The 17,083-nt window shown below is 35.8% G+C and overlaps 1 protein-coding gene across 4 annotated transcripts; it reads right to left on the minus strand.

The window, feature by feature from the left end:
• Positions 1-544: 544 nt before the first annotated feature.
• On the minus strand, positions 545-16,244 carry LOC125856318 (OVARIAN TUMOR DOMAIN-containing deubiquitinating enzyme 9-like). Of its 4 annotated transcripts, none has more exons than XM_049535830.1 (11): positions 16,127-16,244; positions 15,661-15,997; positions 15,442-15,590; positions 13,456-13,529; positions 8,025-8,079; positions 6,841-6,915; positions 6,477-6,550; positions 6,352-6,400; positions 2,215-2,299; positions 1,297-1,353; positions 545-801 (listed from the first exon to the last, which is right to left on the minus strand). In XM_049535830.1, exons 2-11 carry the CDS (start codon positions 15,989-15,991, stop codon positions 749-751), a joined length of 1,002 nt encoding a protein of 333 aa, XP_049391787.1. In that variant the 5' UTR covers positions 15,992-15,997; positions 16,127-16,244; the 3' UTR covers positions 545-748. The 4 variants fall into 4 exon arrangements, with proteins under 4 accessions (XP_049391787.1, XP_049391788.1, XP_049391786.1 ...); XM_049535831.1 differs by having other exon boundaries at positions 15,442-15,587; positions 16,078-16,241; XM_049535829.1 differs by having other exon boundaries at positions 16,078-16,240.
• Positions 16,245-17,083: the final 839 nt, after the last annotated feature.

Raw genomic sequence — 17,083 nt, forward strand, 5'->3', positions numbered from 1 at the left:
GCTAAAAAGGTTACACGAAATCTAATATCTAATCGAGTCTTCATTGTGCTTGAGTCTAAGTGACAAGTGTCTCGAGTTGTTTCTTTACAAAATATGTAGATAAGTTACTTTGATCAATAAAAAGATAAACGTTATGATAGGCGGGACCTTGATGATAACCATTTGAGGTAGTATGTACGAGCCATTGATGATGCTCTCTTATTGCATTATAATTGCGGTCCCTTGATATGCACATTTGTTGCATTATATAAGGCCCTTGATGATGCCTCATTTATTACATTGAATTCTTCGAGCCCTTAACGATGATCGTAGATAGAAAAATATGTATGCCATAAATTTGCACTAGTTGTGTGTATGATGTTTAAATATTGATTTTTTCCATTACTTCGGTCTATTTGGTTCTTTTTTCGCGTTACTTAGGTTCCAACCCTCCTAAACTTTTTCCTTGAGGCAGGATGAAGACAACCTTGGACAACATCAAATTTAATTTACTTTGAAATGGAAAGGAAAATAAACTAAACACAAAAACAGCATTGTGTATAAATAAATTAATAATGGAAGAGCTAACTAAATGAAATGATATATACACAAAGAATGAAAGCCGTAAAATTGGCAAAACTGTAGTCTACCTCAGAGAAAGCGAATAAAATATATACAATCCGGAGTTAGAAATGTTGTCACAGAGACCCTAATTCTCGTGATAATTAGGTGTGCGCTGGTTCCTAAAGAAGCTGGCTGTGCAGGTGTCTCAACCTAGCTGCCACCATTTTTTTCTTGTTCTTATTTCTCCATCAGGATACTCTGTAATAAATTGGCAATGAGTAACCAGTACTGCAATTTATTTCCCTACCGCTACTGCAACAGCTAGTCAACTAAATAACCTGGGAGTATACCAGTTCAGCCTCAATGGTTACTGAATTTTGAGCTAGTTGTCTTTATGGACTTCCATGAGATGAAGTATCAGGTTAGAATACATTCATGACCATTGATTAGCAAACAAAAGATAAACCAACACCTTGACGAATGTGGAATAGCAGTACTACTTTTTCTATTTCAAAACCTTGGCAAATGTGGAAGAGATTTGAAGGGGGAGTTCAAGATTAAGGGAGCTTTCAGGAAGTTGGAAATTTCCATCAGACACTAATTAGAAGAAACTTCTCTAGTAGGCAAAAGATATGTTGAAACAAAAATAAATGTAATACCAATATCTGTTCAATAAAATAGCATGGCTTTTACAGGGGCATAACTATTCTCTACCACAACTAGAAAAAAGAAGAAGAAAAAATGGTCATTTACCTCCTTGTGGATAGATTGAATTGTAGTGCACTTCAGCCCAAAAGCTCAAAGTAATGACTGCATAAATTAAGGCGGCAAATCATTCAGTCTTTCATACAGAGGATGAAAAGAAAGAGAAGGAGGTGCTACTAATAATGTAATAAATTAGTAACACTGATGATATTGATTCGTCCCTCCCACGAAAAAAGAAAGGAGATGGACAAAACATCCATGACATATGATCCATTTCATATATTAAATCGACCTGGTAAGTCATTCAGTATGATTATGTTGTATTATTAACAATTTACTATACTTAAAAGGATCTAAGATAAATTACCCACTCATTTTCGCTTGAATTTTGGCAGCCTCAATGGATAATCAAAAGGTTAAGCTTATGTGTAGCTATGGAGAAAAAAATCAGCTTTGTCCTCACGACCATCAACTCTCCTATGTCTGCAGAGACACCAAACTCCTCCCCGTTGATCGGAACGTCAAGTTTTCTGACGTGGCTGCAAAGGTGAGTTTTCTCTGCAATTGCAACGCACAGATTTGTATATCGTACCAGTTGCTAGGTGAGGCTCTCGATGCACTTGTTTCCTTTATCGATGATGATGCGGGCCTATGGTATCACCCTGGGTTGGGTTAGGAAAATGAGTAGAGTGTCGGTGGGTTATTTTTTTAATGATTCTGATTTGGTGACGTGGACGTCTAACAAGAGGCCACATGGCAAAGCTTGTTTTACAAAATCACTATTAAAACTAATGGCATAAATGAGCATGTTTTGTAACGGCAATGGCATAAATAAATGAGCCAATTTTTTTACGGATGATGAGTCATTTCTAATAGTTCGATGGAATATTTGAGCCTTTTCCCTTGGTGTAAAAAAAATGTACAACAGAGAAAATACTCATTGATGAAAATAAAATGAAAACTTACTTCTGTTTGACTTCAGACTTTGTGGAAGAATCTCAATGTAGCAGGTGTCTTTAAATGATGTAATGACAAACATCTTAACACCATACTGTAATAACATCGAAATAAACGTCAGTCACCATTTGAAAATTTAAAATACACACTTGAATTGAGAAAATAGTAGATCATCATTGTATTCATATGATAATAGACAATAAAAGAGAGAAATTAGGATCTTCCGGGTTAGGAAAAGAAAAGGAGAAACGACTGAAAGGAATCAACCAAAGGTCTCTTCCTTTTTTTAGGATACCAACTGGGGAACTCCAAACCATTCACCAAGGACTGAGATTCCTCAGGAAGAAAATTCAGAATCAATCTATGCGGATCAAATCCTAAAAAGCGGCGACAGCCCTAATCAACTGCTTCAAGCAAAAAATTGGGGTTTGGAGAGCATAACAGAACACATCCATGTCATGCATCGTTCTCCAGAACAAAGCGAACAATGAGTCCCTATAAATTATAATAGCAAACATTTGTTTTCTAACTTTTGTATGGTTCTATTAGAGTCATAGTGCGTTTCTTCATTAAGTATTTATTTTAAGTAAAATAGAAATGATAACCGTTACTTTCAAGATGCAAATGAATTTAAAAGAATTGCTTGTGAATCAAAAAATCTGGAAGAAAGATAACATAGAGAATATAATTAAGTAAATAAAAGTGTGCTTTCCAACCGCTTAAGCTTTTAGATAAGGTCACATGGTATCAAAACAGACTGAGATGATTGGTTAGAGCCTCACCACTAGCATTATAAAATGAAGGCTTAATACATAGATTGCTCCCTGAGGTAGTCCCCAAATCCCTGTTGCATAATTGTTGACCACGAGAATCATCTTCGACACCTAAACATTTTTTTTTTGATGATAAAGGGAAACTCGCCGCTGCTACCCTTTGGGTTTCCACACCCAAACATTTCAAACGAGTATCTATTACACACCTTACCACCTATGTGTCACACTTGTGTTGACACACAGAACTGACAAGTGAATGCTAAAAAAAGATTACTTTTTTTGCATTGATATTCGTTTTTTTAAAGGAAAAATTGATAGTTTTTTCACCTTCTTTCTACACCAGCGCCACCACCTCTTAACCATTTCCATTACTACCAGCCAAAAATCACAAGTTTCCACCTTAAAATTATCTCCATCAGTGTTTTCACACCAGAAAGCTACCATAATATATCACCATAATTCTGATGCATATTTCATCTCCTATTTGCCAATTCTAAAAAGGACTCAAGAGTGTGAAGAAACAGGAGGCAGAAATGGTCAATGGAGAAAATTTTGGCCAAGATCCAGAGAATGGCTCTTCTATCTCATATGAGGGATTTGATATCACCATTTTTACCCATATGCAGTAAATAGCTAGTAGGAAGGAAGTTCCCAACATATGCAAATTTAAATTTCTATGCAGGTCTCTCTTTCTCTCTGCTGGAAAAATTCTGGGTTTGTAATGCAGTTGCAAGTGAGGAGGATGATGGAATTTGAGAGTTCTAGTCCTGCCTTTTTTGGATTAAAGTTAAATCTGGAATTGGGACTAAAATTGATTTAAGTTCCTATGTTTTGGTTTGAATAGGAAGGTGATGGTTCTGGGTTTTCTGGTGGTTTGCGGCAGTGGAGTTGCATTACCAAAGAAAAAGAGATGAAGGGAGAATGGCTAAGGGGTATGATTGTAATTGTAAGTGTTTTATTTTTATAAATTTAATGACACGCATCACACCATTGTTAGTGCATGAAAATACACCCTGTTTTCTGAAGTGGTTAAACACAAAAGTGGTGTAAAAGCTACACTTTAAACGAATTTGGGCGTCTAGGGTAATTCACGTGGTCAAGGGGTGTGTAACAGAAATATGGGGACAACCTCAGGAGAATGTATGTATTAAGCCTAAAAAGAATTTCCACAAGCTTGATCATGAAAAAGGATGGCCTGCACGGGAGGGAGCATGTTGAGAGTATAATTAAGTGAATAAAAGTGTACTATCACTAACAACTTAACCTTTTAGATGAATATAACTAAGTAAATAAAAGTGTGCTCCCTATAACAGCTATGAGATAGTCACACACTTAATCAGGTAAGTATATCCTTTACACAAAAGAGGCTAGAAGCACCAAAATTTGGAAATAAGGTATAAGATGATTTACATTTTAGAATCATTACAGAACAACATATTGATTCTAAAGTAAGCAAGTCTTTAGCCTTTTGAAACCCTGTATTAAAATCTACAGATAAAGAGTTCCTGCTTTAGAGGGTTGTTCTTCTTGCAACTGATTTCTGGTTTGGTAAAATAACTTGTTTTTTTTTTTGATAACCGAGAATCTGTCTGTGACCCGCCCTTTGGACCAATCACAGCCTTCTAAACTTGGTGGATAATGGGCCTGCCCCTCTACCCTTCTCCACTTAAATACCGGGCTTCGCTTTGCATGGTGTGGGGATTGAACCTGTGACCTAAGCCACAAATCCTCCACCTTTTGCCACTCGAGCTAGGCTTTGGGGGAAAAATAACATGTTATCACCATCAGTTTCGGCATTTGTTGCATGGGTGACGACTGAAGGGCCACAATGTGAATAACTAAATTTCATCCAGCAATCATTAGGAAGCGGCCTTAATTATATTCTCCTTGCACTTGTTTGCAGAAAAAAAAAAATCGACCCAAATTTCTTCTGGTTGATGAAAGTCAGCAAAGAATGTTTCGTGATACAGAACACAGGCTTATGTTTTTTTTTTTTTTTGATGACAAGGGAAACCCGCAGCCGCTACCCTTTGGGTACGCACAGGGTAAAACCCCCGCTCCTATGCAATAGCTCGCAAACCACATAGGAGAGGTAGCCCGCACTAGGCAAGCCCGGTGCGACGAGCTAGACCCAGAAGGCAAACCCCTTGCTTTCGCTGGCAAGGGGTTTCGAACTTGAAACCTCCAACATGGAAGTCCCAAGCCCAAACACAGGCATATGTTTGTCTTCTATAAATGGTAGTAGGTATTATGCTCCACTCAGAAATGAACCAAAAGCGACAAAGCAAAGGAATGATAAGTCATAAGCAAATCTATTTTCAGATTCCTCAACATGCTTCCCCTGAAATTCCTAATAACAGATCTTATCAGGATACATTTCTCATTTCTTTTGAATTTATAATGATTTGTTTGCCTATGATATATCGAATTTCAGATCTTTATGAGTTTTATTTTTCCTAGCTAGAGCCTAGAATAACAAGGTCACAAAAACAGAATTCAGAAATTCTTAGTCAAGAAACTACAGTTCATACACAGAAGAGGTCAGAGATAGAATTTACATCAAGAAGACCTAAATCCATCTACAAGAATTGGGACAATGACTTGGAACCCAAAGTAACTCAAGCCCAAGGCAATCTCTCTCTCTGAAAAATCAAGAAGCCATTGGCAATTGTGTAAAATCAAAGGGTTTTACTTGAGAAATCCGAAGAGCTCACATTTTTGTCAACCCATAAGCTCTTCCTGTTATAATATTTTGAGAGAGGCTTTATGCCAAAATTTCATAAAGTCTCATTCAGAGACATATATAAGCCATCAAAGCTACTGGGATCAAGAGCAAATACTGGCAGAGTCGACTTATTAAGTATAAAGTCACTTCACTTGATCTAATAAACAGATTGTCTAAAAATGATAAAAACTTTTAATGCCTACTGCTCATTGTTCATTGTTTTGAAGAGAACTGTCATATTGTACAACTTACAATAGCACTGAAGACCTCACCAAGAATGGAATCTATCCAAATATGTCATTAAGAGCTTCCTTCTCTTAAGAAGATCCATCCTCTAACAAAAACTGAAGCCGGCTTATCCAAACAGGGGTTACCTGACTAAGCATGCACCAGACCCCTGTTTAATCTAGAATAGCACTGAAGGCTAGCTTGTAAATAGTTCACTTCTAATGCCCCATCATATAACCAATCAATTTCAACAGACCTGAAAACTACCACCGTAGCCCAAATTTGATGTTCCACTCAATCTACTTACAAGTAACTATCAGTTTCATCCATATAAGCTAGAATAATTTCCAAATAAATCAATTCAACAAATTATTGTGGAAACACAAAAACCAGAACACAGGATAGGGAAGAGAACAATACTGAATCTGCAGCAGCCTGCAAAGTTACATGATCACCCCATTCGCCAGCCCTGTTAGAAGGACCAGTCCTATAAGAGCATAATCATAAAATAAGAAAGACAAACTGAAAGGAGCTTCAGGCATTACTTGCTCATTTTCTTCAAGTATTCATCATAGACCATTGGAACATAACCCTCATACAACTCCCTATGGGACTTGAGCTGATAAAAACAATAATTAGAAGTAACCAATAGCTACAAAGAAGTAAATTGAATGACATGATCACAATGCACAACCATGATTTAATTTAACTTTGCATTAGAATAGGTATGCATATGTAAATTTTGGCTTGATTGGCACCTCTTTGTTACACTTCCCCAGTTCTGTTTTTTTGGAAGCTGGATGCAACCCTTGTGCTGAGATGCAACTATTGTTTTTTTCTTTTTTACGGCTCACATGCAACCATAGTATTGAAATGATGTTGCAACTAACAAAAGTGTTTGAGAAATACCTGTTTAACAACTTGTTCCCTCACAAATTTGTGATGCTCAGTACTGCGATATATTTGGTCCGACAGTGAGCGGAACTGCAAATATTTCATAAAGCATTACATAAGTTAACAAATATTACCTCATATATCATGTGTAATAGTGTAAAAGATAAGATTTGAGAAAACGCCAGTTGTGAATGGCCTATCTCTGATACAGCTGAAATGGAAGTAGAAAAGTTTTACCTCCTCCATCCTCTGCAATATCCTCTCAGGGCTGACACTCCAAAAGATAGATCTCTCAACATTTTCTTCCTAACCAAAAGTGAAAATCTAAGCTCACCCCCACCCCCCTACCCCCAAAAAAAATTAACAGACACAAAACCATCTGGTAATTTACTAAATAAAAATTATCATATAGATTGGAACATGTGATTCGCAGCATCAAAAGAGATAGGAATAAGGGCAGAAAACGGAAGGGGATAGATCGAGAGCAAAGGGCAGAGAAAAGGACACTCTTGAAGTATCATACATGAAAGCAACCGGTCAAATTTCCTTGGATTCCATTGGATGCGGAACTCAGCAGAATAATACATAATGGACGTTAATATTTTCAGCCCACGACAGAGAGCCATGGAAAAAGTTGAAGAAAAGAAAAGAGAAAGAGATGCATTTTACAGAGATTTGAAAAAAAGCTATTTTATTCTCTAAGGGTTCGTTTGGTTCACATTCACACGGGATAAAGAGAAATAATCATGGGATAGAATGTGGGAGTATTTAATTTAGTGTTTGGTTGGATCTTTGTATCCAGTATACGCAAATTTGGGATAAAATCCCAAGATAGCTAATCCCGAAATAAAACAACCAAATGAAAAAAGTACCCTTCTCCAAAAAATTTCTCCGTAAGTCCTTCCAGAAAGTCAAAGTTAAAACTAATAATAAAAGTTTATCCATCTTTATCTACAAAACCAAACCATGTTTATATGTCATATATCCCATTTTTAACCTATGAACCAAACATCTTCCAAAAAGAAAGTATATCCACTAAATAATCCCGTGTTATAATCCCGGTGTAACTTCTTTACAAACCAAACGACCCCTAAACAATTAACGTATAGTGATTTTAGTCCCAAAAAAAGGAGTAAATCTATTGCAATATTCCTATTAATCAGCAAGAAGTTATTAGAAAAAAATGAAAATAAACTGACCTGACAATTGCCATCTCCAGAAACTTTTAACTCAATTAGATCATATACTTCCAACCTAGAGAAAAAGTGCTTCTCTTAAACATCCATCCATCATTATGCAGAAGGTACAAATAAGAAGAAATTATTTCTATAATCCCTCCAGATATTATTTGGTTACAATTGTGTTCAGCAGCGTAGACAAAAGTACAACACATGGTTTTCCACATTTAATAAAATCCACTGAATGAAATAATTTTCATACGGAATAACATGGCTATTTTTGCAACGTTTATGAAAAAATGCTTCGAAATGAAGTTCTGGAGGAAATATTAAGCAAGGAAACAGTTGACATAAAAAATGTAAGGTCCCATAAAATCAAACATTTAATGCAGGCAATTTAATGGTATGGAGTGTTTTGAGCGACCTCGAGGTGTGCCCACACCCACACGAGGGTTGTGGAATCCTCGGTACACATCGACATATTTATGGTACAAGGTGGAAGTGATCGAAAGAGACAAGTTAAGGAAAGAAGTGGGAAAAATGGGAAGAAGGACCAAAACTTAGTCACAGACACCCTCAGGTTGTTGCACACGTAGCGAGCGGGGTGCCTGGCATGGGGGTTGGCTAAATTGGGGAGGGACTGTAATCCCCTCCATAGTGTGGAGGAGGGAAAGGAGCTTCCATCGTGAGCCTTAACACAAGTGGAGCAGAACAGAGGAAAATAGAGAGAACATGCCGAATGCAACGTTAACGCTATTTATGGCAAGAATGATGGTTGGAAAATATCTCTTATTCAAAGGAATGTAACGGGAGAGTCTCAAAGGGCGTATATGGTTTGTGGGAAGAATTTATTCAATACACTGATCAGGCGGTGGGAAATGGAGAATTAATCAGATTCTGGACAGATATATGGGTCGGGGAAGAGTGCCTGAAGACTAAACTTCCTAATCTATTTAACTGCTCAATTAATAAGGTGGGGTTTTGCATTCAGTTTCAGACTGCAAACTTGAATTTAGAAGAAACTTGATTTATTGGAAGGTAGAGGAGTTTTTCCATTTACTTCAGCAACTATAATCAGTTAACATTGATCAAAGTAAGAGGGATTCTCTGATCTGGATAGCTAGCAAAGATAAAAGATACTCACTGAGTAATATGCTACGATCTGTTGATTTGGAACACAAAAGCTCATTTTAGAGTAGCATGCCTTGGATGGATTGCAACCAGGGAAGCTTGTGAACTCGAAATAATTTACAGAAAAGAGGTTATGATTTACGTAACAGATGCTACTTGTGTGAAGAAGATCAGGAAACAATTGGTCACCCGCTTCTTCATTCTAGATATTCAAGAAAGTGTTGGGATTTATTTCTGAACATTTGTGGTGTTTCACAGGTCATGCCTAAGAATGTTAAGGTTTAATGCATGGCGGGCAATATCAGATGATACCTAAAAAGATAAAACAGATATAGAAAACTATTCCACACTGCATCTTTTGGACTATTTGACTGGAGAAAACAGGGCATGCTTTTAGGGGGTGTTAGACTGGATAAAAGTCCCACATTGGTTGGGGAATGGATGGGGTGGTCTGCTTATATGGACTTGGGCAATCCTCCCCTCATAAGCTAGCTTTTGGAGTTGAGTTAGACCAGGTTCCATATCTTTACATGGAATCAGAGCCAGGTCTATCCTGTTTGCACTCCCGGTTCACGCTCCAGTTGGGCCTGGGCATGAGGGGGGAGGGTGTTCTAGGGTAAAAATCCCACATTGGTTGGGGAATGGACTGGTGGTCTGCTTATATAGACTTGGGCATCCTCCCCTCATGACCTAGCTTTTAGGGTTGAATTAGGCCCAGGTGCCATATCCTTTCAGGGAAAAGGAGCAAAGTAGCATATCTCTAGAACAGAAATAGATGTCTACATAATTTACATAATTGGTGTGTAAAAGCAGTCTGCTAGTGAATCTGAAACAGTATATGAATTTTCTGGATTTATTAGGAAGAAGAATATAGCAGTTTGTTTATTTGGTTTCTGTCCGAGTGTTATACTCTATTGCACCTTTTTGGTACTTTATCAATAAAATCTTACCTTATCAAAAATGATTCTTACCTTATGAATGATGTCTTAAATGCTCCATAGGCTAATTATGTCAAACTCCAAATGTTCAATCTATATCTATCTATCTATCTATCTTCTATACTACTTTAAAAGCATGAACTCCCAAACTTGAATGTTGAATTACTATAATACCCCCAATTAAAAATACTTAATTTATTAATTTATTATATTGAAAGTAGATACCTTTTCAGATTGTGACTTTTTCAATGAGTTGTGACTTTTCCAAAGGGTTGTGACTTTTTGACGGGTTGTGACTTTTTCAATGAGTTGTGACTTTTCCGAAGGGTTGTGATTTTTTCTAAGGGTTGTGACTTTTCTAAAGGGTTGTGCCTTTTCTGATGAGTTGTGCCTTTTTTAAAGGGTTGTGACTTTTCCGATAAGCAGTGACTTTTTCGAAAGGTTGTGACTTTTCCGATAAGGCACAATTAACACATATTCATACTACTATTTGGTAGTCATAAATAGAGGGGTTTCCTTACACTTTTAAACTACAATTTCTTTAAGTTCTCTACTCTTCTTCTTTTTCTTAAAAAATCTCAATTATTATTTGCAAAAATTGATTAAGTTCGAAATTCAACAAAATTCGAGGTACCTCATAAGAAAGAGCTGGTGAAAAAATTGTAGCAAATCATTTATCAATTCACACTCGTATTTTTTCTTACCATTTTCATGAGTTAACAGTAACGAAAAGTTGTGGGAGAGACAATAATATTAAACAGATATGAAAAAAGGCATATGATTTGGGTAAGATATTTCTTCTTTGTTTTTTAATTTTTTGTTCTTTTCCCTCAAACGAAGGAATTTCTTCCTAATTTTGCTAAAACAATGGGTATCAAGAGTTTTAAATCAAATGGAACACTAGAGTGAATTTAGCATGAACATATATTTTCGTCTTCTTTCATCATTGGCTATGTATTGTTCCATATAATTTTTCTTTATATCATCTTACTAGCTATATAAAAATAGATAAGAAAATAGTGATTGATCATAAAATGATCTTAAATGAAATTAATGATTCTATAAATAATACTTCAAATTTTATTCATCTATTAATTTTTATTATTGAAAAATTTAAATATTTTATATCATGATACAACTTCTATAAGATACTAGATACTTTCATTAGACAATAACTATATGATATGTATGTGGCAGAAAAAAGGAGAAGACTATAATTTCACAAAGATAAGGTAGAAGCTTAATGAAATGAAATATTTTTCACCATAGGTGATGTTATTCATATATTAAAATTAAACTATTCTACTGAAGTATATATAACCATCATTCATGATAACAACCAAGTACACTTTTTTGGTAAAATTACCTCTCTATGATAGTCTTACTCAAATATTAATTGAGTAATAATATTTTGTAAAAGATATGTTGCACATAAAGATAAAATATTGAAATACTTATGGTAATCCTTATTAGTGTCATGCACATACTAAATTTCAAGTATGAATATTTAAGACAAAATTTCTACTTAAATGGTGTACATCATTTATGGTCATAACCTCAAGCGGAAAGGCTATTGGTGATATTTTTTTTCTATTTTGTTGGTTAGATTTGTTTACAAAATTGAGTGAAGTAAAGAAATAATATTATTAAAGAAATGTCACTTTCTCCCATATTTAAACTTTGAATGTGTTTTGAAATGTTTTAAGGACATTTGATCATTTTGGACTCAAAATACAACTCTATGACAATATGTATTAATAATTTAAAAACACTTGTCCTTTGTATGTTCAATTATAATTATTTACTAAAAAGCTTTAATTTAGTAATATTAATTCTGTTTTACAACATCATATACTACATATACGATACACACGTGCAACGCATGTGTCGTAAAACTAGTAGACCTAAAAATAGTCAAATGATTATATTAAATGTTTTTTGGAGAATCTTAGAAGCTGAGCGGGTATTCGTTTCAAAAGGCCAAAACGTTTATCTAGAAGCTGAATGTCAGTTTAGGATAGTAGTTAGAACCACTTTGGCAACTACTCATGCCATCCTACTAAAAAGGAGGCTTTGGTGATAGCTCATTGAGTGTTGATCCATATGACATATATGGTGATACCACCTTGTCGACTAAGTGTTGGTCATCCGTCATGACATACAATGGCGCATTAATATTGATGTCAGGGGTCTATAGGAATTCCCAATTAAAGAAATACTACGTTCAATGATGTCAAATGTTTCTAAGTACATTTTTCATGTTTTATGCTTCTAATGCCTATTGTCTTCCTTACGTGGATTTTTGAAACGCTTTAAAACAATTTGCTAGTGTTGCATGTAACCCATGTTTCAAAGACCTAAGTTACTCGGACTGGGGTGTGGGTGTCCGATACGGGTGCGGATCTGAGCTTGGATCCTTCATGATCTCAATTTAAAGATTCCCAAAATTTCTCCATCAATTTTGGTCAAAGTACCCAAAATCGGGTACGGATCCCACACTCACACACATGTCGTGTCGACACAAGTGCGGCAGCTATAGTGAAGAGTCTGATGAACTTGGTCAGAGACTTCACTCAAACCTTATAGGGTAGAGTCAATGATACTTACCGGTACAACTTCTAGGAAATTGTTCATAAACCCTTCATGGTGAAACTTATTGTATTCCAAATACTACTGCAACTGGAGATAATGACACGAGTTAGAATCTTCTCTTCTCGTTGATCCACTTTTGGTGAGCTCCATGTCTTTTACAGGTGGGTGCAGGTTTAGACATTTATTCTGAATGAGCCAGCACTCGTCTTGTGCCATCATCCTCATGTACGTTTTTAAGGGTTCCAGTGACACAGTAAGAGGTGTAGTTATGTACATGCAATTTATATTTCTTATCTCGTGTTATGATGATGTTATTAGTTTATTCCACACTCATGTTTTTCGATATGAACCCAACTTATGTTTTTAGTATTGCTGAGGTTATTATAAGCCAAACGTTTTATGATTAAAGCTTCAGATGTTCAAGTGATGATATATGTGAATGAAGGTTAATGAAATGGGCAGACAGGTTTATGTGGTTCGTTTGGGGCGAGTTACGGCTTCAGGTAGCATGCGACACAAAACACTGGCTTGAGGAGAGTTAAATGCATTTCTATTATGAAGTCCATATGCATTTGAAACTTCGAATTATGATGGCTTTAATTTTTCTGATACTTCTCAGTTAGGCAAAACTTGTTAACATGCAATGTCGACCGTCTCATATGCAAGTCCATCGCTAGCTTGGAGAAGACAAAGATAAAGAATACCAGACAGGAAAAGTAACATAACTTATCTGACGAGTTTAAAGTTCTTTTGCTAGCAAAAAGCTACCAGTGGAGAGAAGTTAAAGTTACCTATCCATCAGCCTTTGATGATCTGATTTGGCTTCATCTACTGAGGGTATATCTCCATTAATTTTGGGAACATGCTGTAGAATGTAGAAACCAGGGAACTGAGTTACAAGTAATTCCAGTTGTTCTAAATGATGGCATAAAAACAAAAACAGGAATGGGGGAAAATGGTAGTTCAAGAATCATACAACACAAACAGCAGAAAAGAATGAAGATGGATGCCATAATATCACAAACTATTGAAAGGGCCAAACATCAACGCCTAGTAGCTGCATGAACCATTCATTTGCATTTGGCTGCTGTAAATTTATGCGGTAAAATTTAAATAAAGAAAAGTGGAAAAAAAGACCACAATAGCTCATAATCAGGTGACCAGATAGGGGAGAATCTTTTAAGCATTTCTCAAGCACACGGGTAACTAAAAGGATTCTACGCATAAGGAGTTGAAGTGATAAGATTTCTAGTATTCCATTTGAAAAGATTAGTTACCCAAAGGTAAGTCAAGATTGGCCCAATCACATCTGACCTGTTAATATTTCTAATATAGTCTACCATTTCTCTTTTGCATAAAGTAAAACAGCTTCATATAGGCAAAGTACATAGATGGCCCCTTTAAGTTGTGCACACTGCACAACGACCAAATTGACTCTTAAACTTCATCAAAGTCCAGATAGACACCTCTACTTGGCACAGGTGTGTCTCGTGAAGGCACGAGTTCACTAGACCTCACACATGTATTAGAATTACGGTTAGCATGTCATACAGACAAATTAACACATGTATCCTTCATGAGGTGTTCTTGAGACGCATCTGTGCCATGTAGAGGTGTCTATTTAGCCTTTTGTAGAGTTAAAATGTTTATCTAGTTGTTGTGGACAACTTAAAGGGGCATCTAGGTTTGTTGTGTTTTGAATAAAAGAAATTGGAAAATCAAAGTACGGAAAAAAAACCTTCCTCTACTGCGCAAGAAACAAGCGCCCAATTCTCATAGATCTCAAGAGGCAAGAATGGAACAAAGAAGCTAAAAGAGTCGATTTTATCCTACGGAAATCATAAAAGCCAAAGTCATGTCCTTCCTTCCAAAATAAAATGTCAAATACAACATTGAAAGGCATATTTTATTTTTATTTTGAAATAGGTAACTTTGTATTATATCACAAAGCAGTACCTATGTACTGAAACCATATATACAGATGTCTCCTTTTCCACTGTTTAGAAAGGCATATTTTTCTTCTTTAGACAACAAGGAATACTTTCAACTAATTAGCAATTTCTTCGGTCAAAACAAGATGTGATGGCAATCTCCCTTTCCATCTCTTGGCTTCTTAAATTTCCACCCCTTAGCTTCAAATTAAGTGAACAAGGAACTGCCATTAATGCTTATCTGATATTTTATTTCCTAGCTGTGGATGTGAGTGAAATCATGAGCATTACGCTACTCTTAAGGTGAGTTGACGTTTAACTGTCTCTCTCCCCATATGCCTGTACACTAAATTGTTTCTGCCTTCCTCATTGCCAACAACATACCCCAATAAAAAGGTTATAAAGCCGAAATCTCACCTTCCACTAATCCACCAACAGACGCTACTCAAAGTCTCCCCATAAGCCTGTTCACTAAATTGTTTCTGCCTTCTTTTTTGCCACCAACATACGCTACTAAATAAGTAAGAAAGCTAAAACCCTCCCTTCCTCTTTTCTACCAACAGATACTACTAAAAAGCAAGAAGGAAGGACCCTAATTTACTTTGCCAGAGGCTATCAAAAGATAGTGGCTCACTATGAGTAGTCGTGATTGCAACACCAGAAGCACACCACACTCAACACAAACGCAAAAAGCAAGCAGTAACCTCAATTTCTAAACATGAGTAACATGCCCCTTTTGATTTATGTCGAACATCATTGGCATCAGAAAATAATTCAAGCAATGTAATAATTCAGACTATAATTACAAAGAAGTCTCTCCATAATCAGTAAACAAGTAAAACTTACAGGGATGGCATCCAACTGATTCAAACGCTTCCCAACTTCACCATCAAGAAGAGATTCATCCTCTATCTCTGGTGACTCCCAATTGGATGATGTAACTGTAAGAGGGCAAAATCCAGTACTATCTGTGTCTTCCTGAATGCCATCAACTGCTGCACATTCCAAAACAATATCAGTATATGTATGCAAACCAGAAACACAAAACTTCTGCCTCTTCCTTACCGAGATTGGAAAACCTCGTTGAGGGTGCAGCCCAATCCTGAGCAAGAACTGATGCTTTTCGATGTTCTTCTTCATCAGTGTGTGAAGATCCTATGGATTCGTCCAGTGAAAGCCGTGATAGTTCCTCCTGAAGAGCATGGGCAATTACCTCATCATTCTCCACGTTAATATGCATAGGCTCAGCATAACCTTCTATTGCATACCCAAGCTGAGAAAAATCTGTGTCATATTGAGTAACAGTTCCGAGAGAACCACCATTGTTTATACCACAAACATCAATAAGGTGAAGATTCCACCTCACTACGTCAGGATCTAGCTCATAAAGAGTCATAAATTCCTGCAAATCAACAAACAATTGAGTCAACAAATCTCTTACCAAAAGATTTCATTATCAACTACATAACTGAACAAACGAACCTTTGAATTTGAATTTGAATTGGAGATGGATATAAAAACAAAATCAAACTTGCGAGAGAAAACGAAAACAATCGAAGCGTGAAATCAGAAAGATTGAATCAGAAATATTCTTTGAATGGAAAAGGTAAGGGAAAAAAGGGCCGAATTTCCGCACCACCTAATCTTCTGTCTTTCCTCTGAAACTGATTTTTTGGCAGAAAAAAAAACGAAGTTGCGCCGCCAATCGACACGTGGATAAAAGAAATGGTGCGGACGCTTTTTTAGTTTTGTATCGTCACGTTTGAAGTTTCAAAAATCACAAAATAATTTATTTGTATTGAATTATCCGATATATAATTGGTGAATGAATTAATATTTTATAATTAATGACTTATTAATATGGCGTGAATTTACTCAATTTTTTTTATTAAATAAATATTAACTTGTTAAGAGTTATTCTACTTTGTTTAACTAAAATATATAAACGAATATATAATATATTAATTAATTAGAAACCCTAAAGGCTAAAACCTTATTTAATATTATGCCATATTTTTGCTTAATACTATTCTAATTATACTAACCCTAAGTAAAGACTAGAGAGTAACTTGTAGAGAGTAAAGCTAAACAACGGCAAAACAAAGGGCGCCTTATTTTTCTGACTTCTTAATCCTTCTTGGCTGTCTGAGGCAACAAGTGTTAAGACTTAAGTGGGGTGTTTATGTGTCGGTTTAGGTTGATTAGTGGTTAAAATTAAAATTAAATCAATTAAATCGGTTTTTAAATTATCAAAATCAAATCAAACTAAATATAATATATATTTGTCGGTTTGGTTGTTGTCGGTTTTGGTTCGGTTTGATTCGGTTATTCGGTTATTAACCATACAAAATATTTTTTTATAAAAAAGATTCATTCAAAAGAGGGAAAAAAGACAACAATTCATTCAAAACGAAAAATATTTAGAACGACTAACATTACAGAACTTTTGATCACTTTATTTACTGTGAATAATGATTCAAAATTCACC

The sequence above is a fragment of the Solanum stenotomum genome, chromosome 2 (assembly GCF_019186545.1).
Source record: "Solanum stenotomum isolate F172 chromosome 2, ASM1918654v1, whole genome shotgun sequence".
In the NCBI taxonomy this organism is placed as follows: domain Eukaryota; kingdom Viridiplantae; phylum Streptophyta; class Magnoliopsida; order Solanales; family Solanaceae; genus Solanum; species Solanum stenotomum.

Excerpts from the sequence above, each read along its gene's own strand:
- LOC125856318 (XM_049535830.1), bottom strand. The coding sequence starts at position 15,991 with ATGACTCTTTATGAGCTAGATCCTGACGTAGTGAGGTGGAATCTTCAC. Across the intron at positions 6,551-6,840 it reads GGGAACAAGTTGTTAAACAG|CTCAAGTCCCATAGGGAGTT; the intron begins GTATTTCTCAAA and ends TGTTTTTATCAG. Across the intron at positions 802-1,296 it reads TTCAATCTATCCACAAGGAG|AGTATCCTGATGGAGAAATA; the intron begins GTAAATGACCAT and ends AATTTATTACAG.